Here is a 23158-nt window from a genome sequence, read left to right as displayed (position 1 = left end):
GGCTGATCTTTCCCTCACTTGAGGCATTTTCCCCTGATTTGAGGTATTTTTTATCAAATTCCCTGATTTTGCCCTGACTGGAAAAAAAGTAAAATAATTTTCCCTGATGGGCTGGGAACCCTGATTTGGGACCGAATGGAAAGAAGACAAAGTGGGTGTAGACCCAGTGACAGTTTTTCATACCACTCACCTGTTTGAGCTTCTGAAGATGGGTATCGGCTGCGACCTCCAACCCCTGCTTCTCGGCCCAGGCAACCACCCTGGAGAGACGTCTCATCAGCCTCTCACCCCAGTCCTGGGTGCAGAGACCGGCGTGACGGGGGGAGGAGACCAGACGGTTGAAGAGACTGGCGCTGATGAAGTGGAAGAGCTGCGAGAAGAGCTGGATGGTGAGAGCGGCGTTGACCCGGCAAACCCGCAGGAGGGTCATGGCTGAGGACAGGATCTGGAGGACATCACCTTTTAGAGAAAGAGAAAAGGAGGTAAGGGATAAACATGCATAATTCAATCCTCAAATCAGCTGAAATCAATATCTTTTCATTTTTTTATAGAGAGTAAAAATAATACATGTTCAATGTGCTCAAACAGTATTGATACGTGTGGGCCCCAATTGAATTCGTAGCTTAAAAATTACTTCTATAATAATAAGTTTTTAAAATCATTATCATTTGATTTTATCTTATTATTTCAAATCTTACTCTAAACAGGTTTTGTTGAATGTATGAGTCATTAGTTAGTCAGCCCACTCAGATACTTTGAAATGCCAGCACCATGCACACTAGAAATGTCATTATTATAAGATGTGAATGTGCATATAGTGAGCAAATGGACACTTGATGATATAAAGTGGGATGGATGGGATCCCTTAAAAATAGCTACTCTAAGCTACCAAGGGCATTTGAATTCAAATGAATGAATAGATTTATTTCATTATTATTATTGTAAACAGGGTGGCCTCTCCGGTTAAACACTGCTATCACTGATGGAATGTCAATGGTGAATAAATCATTTACCATCTGGTGGAGGAAATTCTAAAAGGGGAAAATTACGGATGAAAATATGGAGGGTAGTGGTATGAATGGCAGCATTCAATATCTTATTGGTTGAGGCCTCATATAGCTCTTGTTTTAACATAATATCTGATCTATGCAAGTATTCAACAATATTATCCTAGCATTAAAGCAGCGTAGGGATTATTTTGTTATTCAACTGTTTCTGTTTATAGCTCTGCTCAATGTTTTATAATCAGACTATGTTGTTATTGAAAAATACATTTTTATAAGAATATGAAAGTGAAACATTCCTTTATTTTCAACAACGCATTCAAAGATGTCTATAAATGCAAAAAAGTAAAAAAGACAAAAAACAAACAAAGAAACATAATAGGCAATAGCAATGTACTACTATTGCCAAAATAGATTCCTTTATTCAGAGTGTTATGAAAACACAGTTGAGACTGAGGGATAAGGCATGCGTTGAAACAATCGAAATAATAAACATGAAAGCAAATGATAGTGTGATCACATTCCAATTATTTTTTGAAGAATAATAAACACTTGAAACAATAACCACTGAAAAGAAACCAGCCATGAATCATGCAACAATATTTGCTATAATAACATGCAATAGTAGAGTCATCCCCTGTGTAACATAGTCTGTGTGTACATGTACATTTATTTACACAATATCTAGTTGCAAACAGACTTTGGTCATGCAAGACTTTACTCATGCAATAGTAATAATATGCATTATTACTATAATCCATCATATTCAACTCCAAAGGCATTGTAAATGTTAAAAGTGGTATAAATCAATCAAAACGCAAATGATACATTTCATCAATCAACTTTATATCTTGAGTATTTTGAGGCAAAAAAAAGAAAGACCCAAATTACCTATTTGCATAATGGAATATTATAATTGATAATCTGACAGACCTTACATGACCAGATAATATCCAATTATTTTCTATGTTTGTATTTTTGTCAAGCCCAGTATTAAAATGGAAAACCCAGATCCCAATGAAGCCAGATTTATGACCATTGCATTTGTACAGATTATTTCTCAAGAAACATTGTTTTATTTCTGTCACTAAACCTTTTTTTTAATGTTAGTCTAATGTAAATGCTTTATTACAATTGTCTAATTTTGTTCATTATCATTTTGAAACTTTGTACGTCATATGATGTGAACCGTTTCTTTTTTAAATAAATGCATAAAATAATAATGTACATTAAAACAATAGAAGAGCACCAACTAATTAATTGTTATAGCTGATACAATGTGAAACTAAAGAGCTCAAGGCTCCGACATGCACTAGTGATTCTAAATGGCTAATTTTTTTTAATAACTAATTTGAATGAATGAAAAGGAATTGATGATGCTCATCATGAAAAGAGGAGACTAGAATAAGAACAACAGTTTGCATTTTGCTATTTGGGTACCAGGTATATATACCGTATTCCAATGTGTAAAAATCTACATACAAATGCCGTTAGCACAGTAGCACCCCTCCCCCCCAACCTTGACAACAAGATGACTTTAATAACACATTTCACCTCTATACATTTGTACATCATCAGATGGAATAAATATGCCATATGTAGCATTACACCATGGATGTTTTTTTTTTCTCTTTGTTAATCTCATAACATTTTGGGGGGTATTAAAAGTTTGTCACCCCTGTAGCTATAGGTCTACAGAACAGTATCCATTTTATATTTGCCATATTATGCTAAAGAAATCTACAGATCTGTATTAAGCTAAACTAGACAATTAATTAGCTTTGCATGATTTTTCTATGGTTTGCTAAGTTTTGCCAACAGCATATGAATTAATATACATGGGACTTAGGACAGAATATGCATACATAATGATAAGTAAAATGAATTAAATCTATGAAAATATCTTGGAACCAGAAAAAAAAATACATACATGGAAATAAGATTCAGAACATTTACAGAATAACAAAATAAAGTTTGAAAGGAACTGCACAATTTTTTTTTCATATATTATATTAGTGAAAAGGGACAAGATAAAATGTACCCAGCTACCAGTGATAAGAAACCCCATTCCAAATGAGAAGGAAAAATAAACTCTAACAAAATACAAGACCATTCACAAACCCAGAATTAATGGAGGAAAGGAAATCTTAAAAAATGAGAAATAATAATATCACCCTAAGAATAAGAGAAGCATGAAAACTAAAACAAGAATTAGTATAAATGATATGACAGAAACGATGCCTTTAAATCTACTTTATTTGTAAAATAGGAAAGAAGAGTAATAAAAATAATTATATGTAACTGACTAGTTTGAACACTTCATGCAAATGCAAATCATGCAGAATTTAGCATGCATATCACAAAATCCTAGTAGACCCCATCTTGAACAAGTGTTTTAACAGCAGTTAAGCTCAAAAAGAAAGGTGATGATTATTTCGGTAAATTGCCAACTTGTCTACTCATCACATTGTCTACCTTCATTTAGTCTAATGCCATTCCATCCATCAACATTTCTTCTAACAACCATTTGGTCCAATAATCACTTCATCTATGACCATTTGGTCTCATAACTAGTTGGTCTAATACCCATTTTCTTTTCGTTCATTTCGCCCAATTAACACTTTAATAGACCAAATGTATATGGACGAAATGGCTATTGGACCAATCGGCTATTAACTGAAACCGTGAGTGGACGCAACGGCAATTAGACCATGTGGTAAGTGGACGAACTGATGGTAGACCAAATGATAGTAGACGAGTTGGTAATTGGACCAATTGGAAATAAACCATTATTTTTCTAGCTAGTTTGCTTTCTCTATGGTTCCTACCTATTGTTGGGCGGCCACTCATAGGGCTTCGTGAAGGGGGTCTCATCCAACGACCGTTCTCAACGCTCTTTGCATCCTCGTCTGGGATATAGGAACAGTCAGGACAAAATGGTTTAATAGCTTCCAGGGATAACTTTCTCCCAGGAACCAATAACATAAAAGTTTGCGATCAATCACGATTTGGATGACCATCTCTGATTGGTTATTGTTCGGACAAGTGAACAGAATGCTCTAGTGATTAAGTCTAAACTTTCATCATGTACATTGTAATAGGGCCCTGGCCTTTTGCTTGTAAATCAGTGTAACATTTGGTGGTTTGCACTATTTATAGTACTCCTAGAATTTACTGCCATCTCTACTTGTATATAACCAAGAGAGATGTCAAGATAATTTTCAAAGTCTTACTATATCAAAGTATTCAAGGGTTATTTAATTTACAATAAATGTGAATCTACATTATATGGCCAAACAATGCCTGCTGAAGTACAGTCACTCAATTATGCTCTACGACATTCCTTTAATGATGTAATGTGACTTATAAACCTACATTATGTTATAAACCAAAACCACGGAACCATGATGCAGAGAATCGAATATCAAAAAAAAAAAATTAAGGGCAAGAAACATTCTGAAATTTAAAGTAAAAAACAAGTCCCATGCACACAAATGTTAAAATGTATCACGACCAAGCCATGAATATGAAATGCATGGAAAGAGTGGAAAAAAAATTGTGGGTGGTAATTGATAATGAAAGATTTTTCAAAGCTGATTTTAGAGGACCAACATCAATACCACTGATTCATGGTTAGCGACAAAATCCACTTGTGTTAGTACGAGTATTAAGACTAATTGTTTTGTTTCAATAACTTTGAAAATCCACCCATTCGTTAAGTGTCATGACGCCAGACGCCCCCTGACTGGAATCTACAGAAACCTCAAAGTCGATCTAACTCATGTACAAAATGTAATCCAAAGTACCAAGAGCTACTATAAACAAACTACACATTGTATCAAAATACAGATACATGTGGTTGTCGATGTGACAAGGCAGAAATTTGCTTACTCATGGATAACACATGATAAATAAAAAATAAAAATATTCAGGTAGCACCCAAGAATGTCCAAGGAATCAAAATATAGATATTTGGGAACTCCTGTATGCACATCTGAATTCAGATTATTAACATACATGTACATATATAGATTATCTCGAAATATGCACAAAATATTACATTATATTGAGTTTTTTTTGTCATCAATCAAGCACTGTTACCACTTTACATAGGTGCCCCCATACATAGAATATCTCAAAATATGCACAAAAAAATTATATTATCTTTTTTAAATGTAACATCTGATGGTCTGGAAGTGATATTTGATAACGTAGGTGAAGCTGTTCGTTAAGTTACAAATGACTTCAAGCATGACTGGAACATGTTCTTAGGCGCTACGTCAACTACATTTGTATATTAGCCGTGAGTAAAGTCCTGCTTAAGTTACAAACAGCTTCATGGAACACCCACGGGCATATTTACAATAGGCAAGCTCCGGTCATTGCTCTCACCCCTGCCCTCAACCCCCCCCCCCAAATAATCATAAAAATAACCCCCCCAAATAATGACGGGTTGGAAAGGTGGATGAATGGAAGAGCATATTCATTCTTACCAGCGATGAGATCTTTCTCAACATCAGCTTCATCGCTTGGGTCAAGGAATGCCGAGAGGTTCTTGTTGAGTTCTAGCTGCATGGCTCTCACAAGATGCCTGAGATATGGGACAAAGATGGTGATTAGTAAAACAGGTCTTATCAATATCAGTCAGAAATAATCATGATGGAAATTTCTACTTTAGATAACACTGATAGAAAAGTTATTCTCTTAATGGAAAGTAATAAGAAACAGCGCTGCTAAAATGTGTGTAGAGATTGGGTAACAAAGATTTCTACTATTCAATGATGAATATATGAGTTTGTCTACAATAATAGGTGTCAGTACACTTGGGGCAATTTGCAGAAAAAGTTACAATCCAACATAACTTCAAAATATCAAACACACCTTGATTTTCAACAAATTAGAAAGCAAACATTTGATACTAAAGTTTGATTTTTTTTTGTTGCAATCAAACTTGGCACTCTTTGTAATGGGTCTCTGGGCATGTTTCACAAAGATTTAAGTCTGACTGAAATTTGGCACTTAAATTCCAAATCGCAAGACGAACACATAAATTCATTGGCCAGATCAAGCTCACTGGATGAGCACTACCACATATTAATAAACAAGACTGATCCTACATATTGTGCACACACTGGGACTTACGCATAACTTTAAGTCAAACTTAATTCTTTGTGAAGCATCCCCTGGTCTTGGAGGAGAAACAATGCTCTTTACCTGAAGGTGTTCTGGACACACGTATGAAGGATGTCCTGGGCATCCTGTGAGATACCACCGATGTCCCGATCAGCCATGAAGAAGTGAAGGAGTTCAGAGACATTGGCTAACCAGAAGGTCAAGGCACCAGCTACTTGAGATTCCTCCTGTTAGTTATGATAGGGGAGAGGAATAATGTATTTATTGATGTATTCATTGATTGCATTTGCTTATAAGCTGTATCTCTTAAAAAAAAAAACCAATCATTCTTTTCATCAATCCAGTATTAAAGTCTGTTTCAAAATACTGTTTTTCACTGTACTATCACCATTATTTCCACCCACCACCACATTATCATCACCTCAATCACAATCACCATTTTCATCTTCTTTGTCCTCATCATAATCACCATTCGAAATCATCACAAACATCACCACCAATGCCACCATCATCATCTTTTAATCATAATGATCATCACAAGCATCGTCATCATTAGCACCATCATGACCGCTGTCTTCATCATTATCATTTTCTTCCTCATCATCATTACTATCATCTCCTTCCATCCTCTTCCGCATCCCTACCAGTGGTCTTACCATGATATCTCAATCACACTTAACATCAGCTTTTCCAGCATGTCAGTTGATCAAGTATATTTGAAGGATGTGATCACATAAGACTACATGAATTATCCATTTACATATTTTGCAAAGATCAATAATCTGACAATGCCTTATTCTTACTTCAACTGTCCTGTCGATGATGTCGGCCATTTTGTTGAGGAAGGCGGAAAGCCTCTGAGCCCTCTCTGTCGGACCCATCTCAGGGCGGTAGAGCTTGGAGAGACGATAGCGGCACGCCAGGTAAAGGGCGTATGTCGGGGCAAGCTTGAAGTAGATCTGGGCTCCGTTCACCTGTCGGACTACCACATCAAAGAAGGTGTCCTCACCTAAAGGTCAAACAGTTTGAAATGAAGGGTTAGATACACATACTTGACAATGACAGCAAGCAAAAGAGACAAGACAATAATATTGGGTAAGAACTACCAACACAAAATGATTAATACATGAAGGTGTCAAGAATTGTATTTTCTTTGTGAATAAGTTTTCAGGCACAGTCGCACCCTGTTAAAGTCCGACTCTGGATCCACGCCTGATACAGTTAGCAAGTGCAGAGTTTTAAAATAATAAAATTTGTCTAAATGAAGGTTACTTTACAAAAATGTAACTATTAAATTGTCAAAATGCTTGATGAGGCTAGATTCAAAACAGTGATATTAAATAGATGTACCACTCACCTGTGTCTCTAAACTCTAAGCTAAGCGGCAGTACTTCAGTGTTTGGATCAGGAACCTGCCAAAAAAAAAATGCATAATAAATTTTATGGGGAAAAAACTTCATGGGGAAACTTTATCTTAACATATTGCCTTGACACATGAACAGGAATATACTTGTTTAAGTACATGTATGAGATGGGAGTTATGACTTTCAGAAGCCATCTGGCTAACAGGAAACACAATGGCTTGAATTTTTTTCATGTCAAACTAATCAAGATAGAACCTCATGAAACCCTGAAAAGAAAATAACTGATAGGTTGCTTTTATACTTGATATTTTGCAACTACTGTAGAATGTAGATTATGATCCTGTGCATTCATGGAATATACATTTCATGACCCTGCCTTACAAAGTCTTGTGATAGATATACATCAAATTGTAATTGATCATGATTCCTACTGTTGACTGTATCTCTTTGAACAATTGCACAATTTGAGATCAATTTCAGTTTGAGTTTGATTTAAGTATACCACAACTATTTGTAAAACATTCCCAAAATATGACCATGAAGGTTTAGATGTACAGGTATCTTTGAAGATGTTCTATAAATTACAATTTCCTTCTTCATCTTGAAAATTATTATTTCAGAATAACAAGGATAATCTGTAACTGTGATTCTACAAATGGATCTATTCCATTTGGTCAACACTTTATACAATTTGATTCTCTCCAATGTTTATGCTTTGTTAGTGAAAAATGTAAACAAGAATATGAGGAATGTATTGGGATACATGCAGATTACATGAGGCCAAGTTATTGGCCCATCTAAAATGAACGAGAAAATTGTAACTTCTATAATATAAATTATATGGATATTTATGTATGCTGCATACAGAGAACTCAAAATTCACTGCTATACATGTAGTTCAAATGATCTTTCAAATAATGTAGGTTTAATGACATTAACAAAAAATTTAAAAAAGGAACATCAATGGATAAAAAATGAAAGAGGAATAAAACAAAGAAATCAATTGGTATTAAAGCACATGTTGCAAAAGCAAAGGGAATTTTAAGGAAAACAGTTACAAGTATGAAAGATAAAAGAGAAACCAGAATGAGTACATCAAATTGTTTACATGTAACATGAAATCGACATAAAAAAAACATATAAAAGGAACGAATTTTAAACCATTCTGATGACCACGGCAACAAATGACAACAACCTAATCATATACATGTACTAGTACATGTGTAATTATAACAAATTTCATTAAGTATTTTCAGATCGCAAAATGTAAAAGTATGTATGTCTGGCAGTGAGCCTCAGTGCAAACAGGGCCCCCATCCTACAAAAAGTTGCAATTGATCCGATCAATCGTAACTATGGAAAGCTAGCAACGTCAACATCAATTATGCATGTTTGTTTAAAATAATTTCAAACTATAATGTATATTTATGCATTCATTGTTTTCTTGAAAATTCACTGTGCTTCTCTTTGTTTACAAAGGACATTGTGCAAATTTCCTGATTAAAAAATTATGACACTGATGGATTTCCAGAGTTACGACTGATTGGATCAATCGCAACTCTTGATGATGCCCAGAAGTAATGTGAAAAGAACATTATGAATACATACAAATTCTCACAAATGAATCACAGTATAAATGCAACATATAAATAATCACAGGTAAAAAATATGTTAGTATCCCAACTGAAAATATTCTACTATAAGGCAGTATAATAGTGCATCCCATATAACGTTAGTGCCACATTCATATTCTGCATTACTTTTCTCAAAAATGTCTTACAAAGTGCATGATCAATTTCATAAAATGTCTGTCAAAACAATATTTATTAAGAATATGTTTGAGGGAAGTATGTTAAATAAATCATTAATGTGTAATCTCTAACTTAATGAAACATAAAGGTGTAACCTTATTTAATATTTTAAAGCAGTGTTTTGATTAGTGGTTGTAGGAAACATGAGATGATTGCAATGTTAAGTGAGGACACAAAGCAAATTTCATGTTATGATTGCTTATTACTGTAATTGATGTTGCTCTGGATTCTATTATCATAATAATTATCATTATTACTATCTCTATGTATTGTTTCAACTTCAAGGTCAAGTATAAACTAAAATGTAACTAAGCTTGAATATATGCTCATCATGTACATTGCACAGCGTTTAAAACAATTAAAGCCCGCTGGAGCATGAACAACATTATTTTTGTAACATTATTAACCAAATTGGGATTTATCAATTATGTGAAGACTTCATTAAAAAAAAAAAATCTTGTAATTGGCAAGAGTAGTATTTTCCTGTGTTTGCTTAATTTTTCCTCTTCAAATACATGTATCTGTAAGTGGTATCTTTGAAAGTCAAAACTCTGATGATTTTACTTTAATTTGGTAATTGTTTGGTAAACTTACAACACCCCCCCCCCTAGATTTCGACATGTATCTTTTGTGATCATAATCAAAGGATTTTGTGAACTATTTTCATTAAAATATCTTTTTGAAAAAAACAAAAGATCCGGGCCAGGATAATTTTTCCATTTTCTATTGATATATACATTGTATAATATTTAAGGCTTTGCATAAAAAGCAATTTGACCAAACCACATAATGTGGTTACTGGGTCAAAATTGGTCAAATAAAAAAATAAAGAACTCGATATAAACGAAATGTGAAATTCATTGAATGGAAATCACAACAGGATGATCATGAGTTACACATTGTGCTCTTTTAACTCGTTGCATGCCACCACATACCTGCGGTTGCCGCCCTGTATGGGTGGCTACTTGGCCGGAGGCATCGAATGTGGTCTCATAACTCTGTGCAGGGGTACGGTTGATGATCTGTAGATCAGTCATACAGTATGTGTACACAGTGAGGGTTAGGAGTTAGTCGAGCAATTAAAAAGATTGTGGGGGTGCACAGTGACTCCTCTATTGTTAAATGGGTGCATGGATTGGCGGGGTCAGGGATGGGGAAGTGGGGTGTACAAAATGAGACATTGAGCCAAACTATCCACAATAATAGCATTCAGGCAATAAAGTGAAAAATATTCTGAAAACTTTTATTGTATACTTTCATTTTGAAAAACCTTTCAAAGTATGAGCAATGAAAGTATAATTTACATATGAGTATAGTCATGTAAAAAATCAAGAAGCTTTACAAAGACAAACTTCAACCATTTACTTAGCAAATACAAATCCTGAGTAGTTTTATTCTTAAATATTTTGTTTCATTTGCATACAAAAAGATTTAGGATTTCACTTAGGAATAAGGCATCATTCTCATCAAGGGGGTGGGGGATCCTTACATTTTCAGCACAAAACGCTTTCAATGAGATTGGAAGCAATTTGCAGAAAAAGCGAAGTGGTTTTGAGCCCGTAACATTGAAATCATCAGGTAGCACATTAAGTCACACATTGGTATATAATATGCAACTGCCACCTACGGCCATTGCACCAGTCACACTATTCCCGTTAGTCATTTGATACAGACAGATGTGAATTGTTTCTCAGTGTGACTGTGTTATACCAGGACAGTTTACATGAAGCATACTGTCATTGAATTTCCAGAGAAATCTGTTATCAGCCAATCAGATGAAAGGATTTCAGTAGCTTGTAAAAATCCTAATAAGACGATTCACATAATGCACCCCTGAAGGCATGCGAAACTGGTGACACGACATTTGCTCCTGCAACAATTGCTCCGGGCTTTATTTTGTCAAAGATGTAGGGTTAGGGTTGCAATAGGGTTTATTGATAGGTTTAGTGCAAGGTAGTGTTAAATCCAAGGTTGAAAATAATAGTCATTCAAATAGTGAGAGAAATTGACAGCAAAGCAATTGTTGCCGGATCGAATGTCATGCAACCTACCAACTACTTCTACTACACCAACACTGCTCATAACTTGATACCAATAGAGTTGACACTCATGCAAATGTAAGTGCATATGAATTACTATTACCAGAAGGAAGAGTTACATGTAAAAGCAAGGTTAGCTCCACAGGTTATACAGATTAATAGCATCACTGATTAATTAGTTGGTTTGCAGTATGAGTAATGGAATGGTTATTATAAATACCTTTTCCTGCTTGCCTCCGTAAGTCTCGATGCTACCGTCAGCATCAAACGTCGTCTCAACATGGGATTTGTTCCTATCCTCCCAGTCCTAATGGATGGAAGGTGATGAATTTTGAGGAAATCGAAGATAAAGTGATAGGAGAGACAGAGAGATGGAGAGCGGGAAAGACATAAGAATAGATGGAGTGACAGACAGAGAGTGACCAAGAGAAAAGACAGAAATTGGGGAATGAACACAGAACAATTAATATGAGTGTCTCATGATATTTCACTGCAATATGAAATGATCAGAAAATCGAAATCCTATCATAAGAATACTAGACATCAAAATATAAGAGATATAATTTCAAACCTTTAAATCTAAATCATTCTTTATTCATTTAATATTTATTTCATATTGAATTTTATAAAATCAGCATGCACGCCAAATTCTAAAGCCTCCTGCATTTGCCAGTTCAAGTCACAATTAATTTCTTCCACAGACAGTGATGAAATACAACCCTCTTTTGTCTGTTTCGTCAGCTGCCACAATTCCAGGTTTCCAGACCTCCCTTATAAACATGTGGTTGATAATTCTCTACATGGGTTTCAATGGGATATCAAGAGTTTAATCTGACGATGATATGTGAATCAGCTCCCTGGATGAAACAAAACTTTGAATAGAAATCAACCTGTTTTCCAGTTAAATACACAACTAAGGGCGTAAGTATTTCTAAGTCCACAAATTTGTATGACAACTTTAACGTGAAAACAAGCCCCTAATGTCGACCCTGTAGTAAGTTTTGTAAAGTCCAGAATCCCACAGGGAACATCTCAAATCCTTACCGGGTCTTCTACTTGCGGGTCACAGAATCTGAAAGTGTACTGCAGTCCAAACTGCACCACGGCCCCATGCTGGAGGATGGTGGTCTCGAAGATCCGTTCACTGACCACATAGATCGCTGCCTCGGCACACGAGGGCGTCAAAGTGACCACCCCTTCCATCTTGGCTACCACGCAGTGTCGTGGAAGGATGTCTGGTGCTACAAACTGGTCCAAGAAATGGAATTGAAGATTGGGAGGGAGAAGCTGGTTAGGGTTGGCAGGGAAATTACGAGGACTGCTTGTTTATTTGCTTGTTTGTGTTTGTAAATATAACACTGGAGTTGTCAGTATTTACAAGCATTATCAAAGCATAAGAAATATTTTAGAAAATTGTTATAATTAACTCTGGGATATTAATCAGCATTATGGTAAAACAATTTTTAAAGTACCCTCTGGTTTTACAAAATGTTGTGTACAAATGTTACAATTCAAGCATCTCACATGCATGTTAACAATCATTAGACTTCCATCTTAATTTACTGGTATATTACATTATTACAGTCGTATATCAGTGACTGACTGATTGGGGGATTATAATGAAATTATCCAATCTCGCAGTCCAAAGGCTGAATTCTAACGGTTACAATACAAGATAAAAATCAATGATACCATAAATGAAAAGTTAATTCAAATGTAAAGTTATAATGAAATTGGGTAGATAATTCATGAGAGCAGCGATGGCTAGCAATAAAGAAACTGCATTAAAGTTTGACTCTCAACCTGCTTCTCTGTTGTTTTTACGATACCTGCTTCAATAGAAAAAAATCGACAACACAGATAAGAGAGAAATAAAAAGAGAGATAGAGACAAAGACATATAGACAGCGAGAGAGGGAACGAGACCTGAGAGAGATAATGAAAGGGTGGGTGGGGTGTTGAGACAAAAAAAAAGAATGACAGAGAGACAGACACAAAGACAGAGGAAGATACAGGTAGACAGAGAAAGAGACAAACAGACAGACATGCTTTGAGACAGAGAGGCAGAGAGAAATGGTGATGGCGAAAGGGATGTGGCAACAGGTGAGGGGCATAGACTGTATAGATTCACCTGTAAATATGGTCCAGAGCCAGGAGGGTCACGCTGACTGCCAACTTCTGTGACATCACTCTGGAGTCTGTAGTGTTTGGGTTTATAGTCAATGATATCTGTACCATCTGAAAGGTAAATAATGAGTGATATAAAAGCAATAATGCATGATTCCAGGGTACTGTATGAGCAGAATGCTGGAGCTATAAAATGTTAGCAATATATCTACATGTAATAAGACCATTAGAGCTGCCAAACTGAACAAGAACATGAGCATGTAATCAGAACACCTCTGATAAACAAGGCAAAAGCGATTTTGTGTCTCGCCCACTTATGAAAATAACCAGAAATATCGTGATTTGCGAGGGCACGCAACATAATTGTATCAAAACTTCATTGTGAAATGACTGGGATGAAATAACACTTGTCATAAGAGCCTTGCACGTAAACTTTAATGTTGACCTGAAAATGACCTTTGACCTTACCATGTGACCTCCGACTGCAGCATAACATGCAGGTCGCCTAGGTACATCCACCATCCAAGTTTTGTTGAAAAGTGACTTACGGTTGCGGAGTTAGGTGTCATAAAAGAGTCTTGCATGTAAACTTTAACGTTGACTTGAAAATGACCTTTGACCTAACCATGTGACCTTCGACTGCAGCATAACACGCAGGTCCCCCAAGTCCATCTACCATCTAAGTTTGGTTGAAAAGCGACTTACGGTTGTGGAGTTATGTGTCATTAGGTTTGTGACGGACGGACGACGGATGACATTTGGATCCCTAAGTCTCGCCTTCACCTCTGGTGGGCGAGACAACAAAATTGGTTCGGCGTATGGGTCCACTTCCCAGCAAGACTGGGTTGCAATAAATAAGCATTGTAAAAATTTGTAGCCTTTTTTCTACACCCCAAATAAACTTAGTTTTTCACATATTGATGACAGTCTTGCATCGTCTTCCTCTACTACATGACAAGCTAAGAAGCTGAGCTAATTAAGACATTTTTTATGGGATTATGAATTCCCTGAATTTTTTTATAATTTAGGGGGCTTTACTGGGGCACGATCTGGCACTACTTACATGATGATAAATGTTACATTTCCAGAAAGCCCTCTATACCTTTATAAACTGGTGTATGTTTTTTATTAATCCAATGGGCGAATACCTTTGTACCTTTCTTTGTTGACTTACCCATATTCCATTCTTTAACTAATGAACTAAAGCCTCAATCTTTACTGTACCTTCCCTAAAGTTTCCACTGCAACCATACCCATATACACTCTGGCCCGTATTCAGAACTCGGGTTTAAAGTAAACCCTGGTTAAAGTTGTGGTTTAACTATGGAGAGCCAATTGGGGCACAAATCCCTAACAGTACTCATCCAATTTATTAACTCGTATGACACCCAAATTGTTCATAATTGTCTGGGAATGATAACTGAAGTATTTTGAAGCATTTTTCCTCATTATGAAAGCAAAAATAGGAAACAAAATAGTAAACATAAGAAATATAGAATATAAACAGATTTTTTAATTGTTGGCTCCCCATAATTTTAGCACAGAATTAGACCGAAGTTTAAGTTAAACCTGACTTCAGAATACGGGTCTCTGAATCCAAGAGCATTTGATCACTTTATATTTCAATCAGTGTTGAAGTAATGACTTACCATTATTGAGTTCTAGGAAGTACGGCAATCTCTCAAGAGGGATGCTGTTGGGATTCTGAAAACTGTCTTCCATTCTGTTCATGCCAGGTCTCTTGAGACGAGGAACGTGATCTGATGGCTTCCTCTTTAATTCAAAGTTAAGTTCACCTACAAGTATTGGACAAGAGAGAATGATGTGGTAGGAATTCATCACTATTATTAAAGAGTCAAATTTAACTCAAATGGAATCTTTAAAATTTCTTTTAACTTCTGTATACAATTCGGTATCGGTTTCAGCTTGAGTTTAATTCAAATTTGTCACAACTCTGTGTAATACATGCCCAGAAGAATGAACAAGCAGGACACCGTAACACTATTGAAAGGTACAAAGGGAAATGTATACTGGCTTCACTTAACCAAATAGGTAGCTCAAATGTGGACAGGATATCACTACATTGATCAAGTTTTGTCATGAAAACAGGGCATGGTCTAACCCAACGTTTTAGATATTAAGAATGTTACTGTGAGGTGAAGCTTGATTTGAAGGACCTGTGGAGCATTTGATGAACAACAAAACAGTGATTTTCACAAAGTTCCGTAATAAGCTACTACAAATCCTGGCGTTTGATTGGCTGAGAGAAAATAACTAAGCGAAAATCACTGAAATGACTTCATGAAATGCACCCCAGGGCCCCATCTTACACAAAGAGTTCCAATTGATCCGATATACCTGAAGTATATGGAAATCCATCAATGTCATAATTTTTTCTTTAGGAAACTTGCAAAATGTCCTTTTGAAATTAGAGAGAACCATACTGAATTGTCAAGAAAACAGTGAATGTATGAATATTCATCATATCTAGAAAATACTTTGAACAAACATTTATTTTAGATGTAAATGTAGCTGGCTTTCCATAGTTGTGGTTGATAGGATCAATCGTTAACTCTGGACTTGGGATTGAACTTATTACCTCTGCTCTCGGGCCATCTCACGACAGCATCCATGGGGTATTCATCTTCATCCAAGATAGCTTCTTGGAAGTTCTCTTTCCCGTAATCATCGATGCTACAACCCGGTGGTACTACAACCTGAAAGGAAAAATGAATTAAAAAGAGAGAGATGATGAGAGTAGGATACAACCACTACAATAAACACTACATGCTATTAATGTGTGATAAAGCACTCCGCTGTTAAACACAGAAATGCAAGGGATAAACAATTTAAAAAAGAAAACATACAAAACAAATGAAAACTAGCATGAATTTGAAAATGCATAAAAAAGCGATGAAAAATACTACATTTACCATTGTAAAATACCATGCGACTTAATAATTTCTAGATGTTGCTTTGCAAGGAAAGTGAATCTATTTGTTGAGTTCTTTATAGAACAAGATATAATTTCTTACTGATATGGATCATAACCAACCAAGCATTCAAAAAGAGCTGTAATCCCTTCATTAATTTATAATTGTTTACTTGAAAACGTATGTTAATCCTCATATTCTCATCATCATCCTCATCATCATCATCATCATCATCATCATCATCATCCTCATCATCATCATCATCATCCAACCAAACCATTAATACCACCATCACCACTGCGCTCCTCTTCTGCCCTCCAATCCCTTCCAATTCCTTTCCCATCTCCTGTGATATCTGTGTGTACCTTTGCTAGGCAGTAGTCTGCTGGGTTGGCTTTCATTGCTCCAAACTTATCCAGACTCTCCCTGACGATCTCTGAAGCATTGGTGTTTATGGAAATAAGCAGAGTCTTGTACGGTACTTCTGGAAATGTGGTATGGGCATAAACCTTGAAGGCTCCACCTGGGATAAACAAATGCATTACAAGATAAAAGAATGTGATTAAGTCAAAAGCTCAAACATATTTCTTAGAATTTCTATGTTTCTCCGTTATGAAGGGTAACAAAAAGTGTTTACTATATAATTGATTCTATGATTGATTTTTATTAAAGGAAGCACTGATACATGCAATGATCAAAGCAATTAATCACAAAAATCAGTCCTCTGATAGACTCCTATTTTCAATGGGCCCTGGTGCCTTGGTTTACTACTACAAAACCTCTTTCCCCAAACAATTTAATCTTTTTCATGAAAGCGATCTTTAAAAAATATATAAAAATGGCAGGTACAGGTTTGTATACAGTATTAGCTGCTAATTAAACTTCACCCCCCCCCCTCCCTATTCACACCAATGTAATGGTGTTCTTTACACCGGGGAGGCTTGAATACTCCTGATAAAATTTAATCAATACTGTCACTTTATAGAGATTAATAAAAGTCTCAACTTATTGAATCCACGAAATAGAAAGGAACAGGATGTGCTAGAGCTGTTCACACCTTGACAGCTAATTAACCTGTGTAATACAATTATAGTCTACATGTACCTGTGAAAAGAACAATTGAGCAATCAGGCAGGTTGCTCTGAAAGAGCTTCATTCAAAGTGTTTGTTTGCCACGTGTGGACATGGACAAATGGAATAATGAGTGAGGGCCAGCAGGCCCACAGACAAGAGTACAGGTTCACACGAGAGCTGGATGTTCAAGAACACTGTTACCTTGTACAGTGCAAAGAGCATTTTGCACTTTTACACCTAAAACTGAAGGCTTATCTTTCTAACATCCGTTCTTGGCACTCTCGACACTTATCCAAACTCTCTCCTCTCCCTCTCTTTCTATTATTCTTGTGCGCCTCTGAAAACAAAACATTGTCGTGTCGGTGTAGGAACGCCCTTAATAGCACCACATGTCCGCGCATTGCATGCATGCAGAAATGCCTTTAGTAGCATGCATAAGGGCATTGCGTAAGGGCGTTTCTGCACTGATGAGGTGTGCGGAAGTGTGGTGCTAAGGGCGTTTCTGCACCGACACGCTGATATCTACATAGACGGTGTCATTCCTATTTACCTGTAGTTCATTACTACAATTATTGATCAAGTGCTTGTCAAAGATTTCCTCACCTGATTCAGGTCTGTGTTTGAATTTCTCCAGCTGATCCTGCTTCTGTTGACGTTTTCTCTTGAGCACATTCTCTGGGTTTGAGATAGTCCTGGTGAAGTTTGAAGAACTGACCTTGTCGTAAGCTTTCACCTCACCCTAGAGAAAAAAGAAACAAAATCTCTGAATGTATACAGAAGAATACAGATCATAGTGTATCAAGATGACATCACAATAGTTTTGCTTACTATATTTTTCATGTTGAATTTGAATCAAACCCAGTTTTACTTCTTTGGAGGGAAAAAGTTAGAAACATATTTTATAATTCAAAATACATGTACACATGTGTGGCATCATCAGTTCCCTTTATTCATTTTAAAACCATCAATGATGTACATATCACAGAACGTACCGGGTAATAGAATGTATTATATAAAGCGAAAATGTATATCTGTAATTTGTATTTTTTTCACATCCAACTTGAAACTTTCAGGTGTTATTTTCCAACTTTTTTATATTGATTTTTTTTTTTGGGGGGGGGGGGTGGGGACGGGGTATGATTAATCTCCATTTATTCAACTTAACTTTTTGTTGGGGGTGGATTTGAACTTTAAATATCTGGGAATATATCTTTAAAACCTATTAAAATAAGGGATACACGTACAGTTCTTTAAACTTTTTTAAAATCTATATTCATAGACATGAAATGTACAATTTATCTAAACCATGTTCCAATAGACAAGCACAAAACAAGGGAAAATTTTGATAATGGTTTTCATAAAATGGCCCCCAAATTTGAAGCTAGACTTACCCTGAGTTGGGCTGCTTTCCTCTCTTTCTTGAGTTCCTTCTTCTCTCTCTTTGATAGACGTTTGGGTGTGTTCTTATCAAAGCTCTGAATTTTTTCGTCTTTAGCGTAGAATTCAAGCTGAAATGAGAGATGAGATACGGTACTTGATGAGATAAATGAAAAACTTTTGTTTTTATAATACATGCACATGTACATCATGAGAAAACTCAAACAAAATACATGACAGGTCCCTGCATATTAATTTAATGCATGTATATGTTCCATGTTTACAAGTTATATAAGAAATCAAATAAAAAAAAATACATTCAAAATATAGAGGTGTATACATGTACATGTAAAGCTGATTGTGCTAAAGTATTAATATACAACTTGAAGTTTGGCATAATTATAAACAAATAGTATTTGGCACTATTGGATTTGCATGATGCATGCATGCATGCAAGTATGGAGGGGGGGGGATTGGTGCACACCTTTTTTCATATCACTAGTAGTACTTAAACTTCAAAAGGAGAACTCAAGATGACAATCTGCCAACTTACATGTACATGTATGAAAATATGAAGTTAGCTCTTGTGTAATACAATAATGTACATACCAGAATCCCCACCCCAACCTTCAGTACAAGCCCTCTGACGAATTTGATGTACTTTGTGTATAAATACAAAAGGCAGTGTGTACCGGGGTACCACTTGTCATTCAATGGTGACCCTTGTGCACTTTCCTTTTACAGACCTACATAACATTGTCAACAATGGCCATTGTGTACTGATGTTTAGAAGCAGAAGATCAGCTGTATGAAATAAATGCACTACTAAATACTACAGCCCTTTGTACTTTGATCAGAGAAAATCAATTTTCTTCACACTACTACAGGCTATGTAGAACTGATCTGAGCAAAGTTCGCCAACAGCTTTTTGAAAGAGTCGACACTGATTTGCCGCCTGAGTGAACAATTTGTGCATTTGAATGCTGACTGTATACAAATGACATGTTTGCACAGAAATGTACAACTGTACAGATCCGAAAGAGGAATGGATGGAAAGGAAGACTGTTTTTCTGTACATGTACGTAGGCCTATGGTAGATGTAAAGGTGTAGGCCTACAGAAATGTTTCAATAATTAAAGCAATGTACAAATACATGTAGAACAAAGCTGTATAGTTTTTTTTAAATATATATAATTACATGTATATTGGCCAAAACTTGGGTGTACTGTAATTTTCTGAGAATTGAGCTATGGTACAGCACTACAGTATTTTTTCAGTACAGGACTACAGGTGTGTGGGAGTGATCACTATTTCTGCCAATGAGTCATGAGGCAAATTTCTACCTTTTTCACAATTGCCATTTCAATTCTTCTTCCCCCCCCCCCCTTCCATAGAATAGAAATGGTCATGTTTAGAAGTGAAAAGGTCAACAAGGGTGTACACATTTATACATAACATGTAGGGCTAAACATGTACCAGGTAAAGTGATATTGCATTGCTTGTTATGGTTAAACTGGTGTTTGTCATTATGTGATAATGAATAGATACCCTACAGTACAAAAACAAAACAATGATTGTGAGTGTTGAAGATGCAGCCAAAAGGAATGCATGTACATGTACATGTATGGAAGGAGGGGACGGGGCATCATTCATGATATCAGAGTGTCATAAATGCTCATACATGTATGTACACTATTAAAACAAAATAAAAGGCAGAGCAACAGAATAAGCTACACTATTGAAGACAGTGCTGCTTTTAGTAGGACTTGATCCACAATCCATCTCCTTTTTTTCCATTCATGAACAGGATTCTCAAAATATGCGGCTTATTTTCTAGGAGAAAAGCCCCTTTTTTCAACACGCAGGCATTGCACTGAGCCACTGTATGTTGCACTGTTGCATTCATATTTTTTTTTTAATTAAAAACATTCATAATGTTGACTATTTCTGAATTCATGAATGCATCTTTCATTGCAGAGCCACATTATTCTGATCCTCATTCAATCCAGACTAATGTCATGTATTCGAGGAATGAAAAAGTATGATAAAGATGCAGCTCATCGGGCTGATCTACATGTACAGTAGCTATAAACATGTCAGAAACTAATTGATGGTTCCTATGAGTATTTCAGTTGATCCTCAACAATTTCTCCTCAGAGATTAATGGAATGATCCCCCCTTTCCCTTCTTTTCCAAGACTAGAGACCAGTGTCTGTTTGACAGGTGCAGACCGGTACCCGCCCATCACCAAAAATAACCCCAATCCCCTCTCACAAACTGCCATCCACATGTAAGACCTATTATTAAAGATAACGTCTAACTCCACCTATCAATTTTCGTCTGACATTGTTTGACAGCCGTGATTTCAATTTGAACATGCCCAAAAGTTTTTAAACTGCTAGCGCCATCTGTTATTGTATATTCAACCAGCTGAAGAACAAATTGCTTTTTCCCTGGAGTAGCAGTAAAAGAAATGTGTAAAAGTCAAATAAATAATGCCCTGCATTAGCAATAGGATGTAAGAAGCAAAAGTGCAATTTCCTGCAAAAAAACAATACATACATGTATGCACATGTGTATTTCATTCACTGAATAGATGCCAATAGCGTGATGGTTAACCACCCATAGTGTATCTGTTTCCCAGTAGGTAATGTTAGATGGCAGTATGTTACAGGGCCTATTATTTGAATACCGGGTAGACAATCATCCATTCATAGGCCTTTGCCTGTTACAACTACAGTGTACTTGAGGGAATAGGACAATGCTGCATGTCTGTACCATATTGATTTTATAAGCTGTACAGACATCTTCATCTTTTACAACAACAACAACAACAATCAAAGGATTGGGGGTCAGCTGAGTGCAACTACTGGTACAGTACATGTATCTCCATGGCCATTTGCTGTACACCGTCAACTGAATGTGATGTAGTAGGCCTATTGTACGTTTGTCCCAAATTGAGTTTTTCTTGTGACATTTCGGTTTGAAAGTCATACAACTTTGCAACTTGCTGCTCCTTTTTCATCTACTGTACATGCATGTAGTTCATTGTATTGTAATGCTAGGGCTTAAATACAATAACAAAACAAATTTCATAGGCCTAATGGCCTACATCTATGTATGAACAATATTAAGGCCTACATGTATATCTTTATGACAAAGTGATTTATGCATACCATTCTCAAATAATAAACAAGCCTTGGTATTTACATGTACCCCCACATACCATTACAGTGTAAAAATCAAGTCATGTGGGACCAAGCATTGGTGTTTGCATAATTACTAACGAATTCGGCTTATGTTTCTTCTTCATATGTTGAGTTTGTTTGCTCTATTTGGAGGTTGGCGAATGCAAACAGAGGAAGTTGTAAAAAAAGGACTGTCCTATCTATTTTGGTTCATAATACAATTGATTCATTGTGAGTCTGCATGCGATTGTAAATGGGATGGAGTGGATAGGGTGTACTCATACAAGTGGTATTGGGTGTCACGCACCAGTATGCTATGTTAACTCTGGAGTGGGTGTGATCTGCAATGTATGCCACCCGGATACTACATTTGAGAGAATTGAAAACCTAATTGAGAGGAATTTATTTATAATGTACATGTAGGCCAGTGCATGTGAACGAAGTGAAAATTTTCAGCGCTATGATTATTTGAGTTTCCTCTTTAAATTCAAATCAACTTTTGTCGGAGCTTAATTGCCCTTTAGAAAGTGCAATTCAAAGCAAGATATTATAGGCCGACCTCTTTCAGCGTTGTTTGAGGTTAATCAGAACTACATTTAATACTGGTCATTACTTTTCATAAACATCAAAATGCCTTTAAACATAACATTAACATGCAGGATTTTTTTTCTTCAGTGCTTTGACAAAGTGCCAAGATTGATTGATACCTTTGTCGGGTCATTGACCTGTCTGAGAAGAAATCGTCCCTCCTTCAGATCTTTGGTCCAGTTGAGCTGCACGTATAATGGCCTTTCCTCATCCTGCAGCTGACGATCATCTGAAAAGATTTTACAAAGAGAAGAAAAAATAAACAGAAAGAGAAAAATGAATTATCATGATGTTACAAGTGGCATTGACTTTGTTGATGACAAGAGCTTTTCACAATCCTGCAAAGAGCACATGCTGTTGAGAGGGAGTAGTGTTAAAGGACAAGTCCACCCCAACAAAAAGTTGATTTGAATAAAAAGAGAAAAATCCAACTAACAAAACACTGAATATTTCATCAAAATTGGGTGTAAAATAAGAAAGTTATGACATTTTAAAGTTTCGCTTAATTTCACAAAACAGTT

At 36.1% G+C, this 23158-nt stretch overlaps 1 protein-coding gene across 5 annotated transcripts in view; it reads right to left on the bottom strand.

Annotated features, from left to right (window-relative positions):
• Positions 1–22861, bottom strand: part of LOC129258976 (afadin-like) — a 40217-nt gene extending 17356 nt beyond the window's left edge. For 2 of the 5 annotated variants that reach the window (XM_064098438.1, XM_064098441.1), the window contains exons 1-15: positions 22757–22861; positions 18876–18992; positions 18088–18223; positions 16776–16933; positions 16077–16194; positions 15127–15273; positions 13482–13588; positions 12396–12599; positions 11572–11658; positions 7495–7549; positions 6941–7146; positions 6219–6364; positions 5498–5595; positions 3833–3913; positions 191–459 (exon numbers count right to left, since the gene is read on the bottom strand). In XM_064098438.1, coding sequence (XP_063954508.1) covers positions 191–459; positions 3833–3913; positions 5498–5595; positions 6219–6364; positions 6941–7146; positions 7495–7549; positions 11572–11658; positions 12396–12599; positions 13482–13588; positions 15127–15273; positions 16077–16194; positions 16776–16811 — 1554 coding nt within the window. In that variant the 5' untranslated portion in view covers positions 16812–16933; positions 18088–18223; positions 18876–18992; positions 22757–22861. Of the gene's footprint in view, positions 1–190; positions 460–3832; positions 3914–5497; positions 5596–6218; positions 6365–6940; positions 7147–7494; positions 7550–11567; positions 11659–12395; positions 12600–13481; positions 13589–15126; positions 15274–16076; positions 16195–16775; positions 16934–18087; positions 18224–18875; positions 18993–22756 lie in introns of all 5 variants that reach the window. The other 3 variants (XM_064098440.1, XM_064098442.1, XM_064098439.1) reach the window with 2 other exon arrangements.
• Positions 22862–23158: the final 297 nt, after the last annotated feature.

This window comes from Lytechinus pictus, chromosome 4 (assembly GCF_037042905.1).
Source record: "Lytechinus pictus isolate F3 Inbred chromosome 4, Lp3.0, whole genome shotgun sequence".
NCBI classification, from domain to species: Eukaryota; Metazoa; Echinodermata; class Echinoidea; order Temnopleuroida; family Toxopneustidae; genus Lytechinus; species Lytechinus pictus.
The sequence above is the reverse complement of the archived record's forward strand: the minus strand, read 5'-3'. Positions and strand labels throughout refer to the sequence as shown.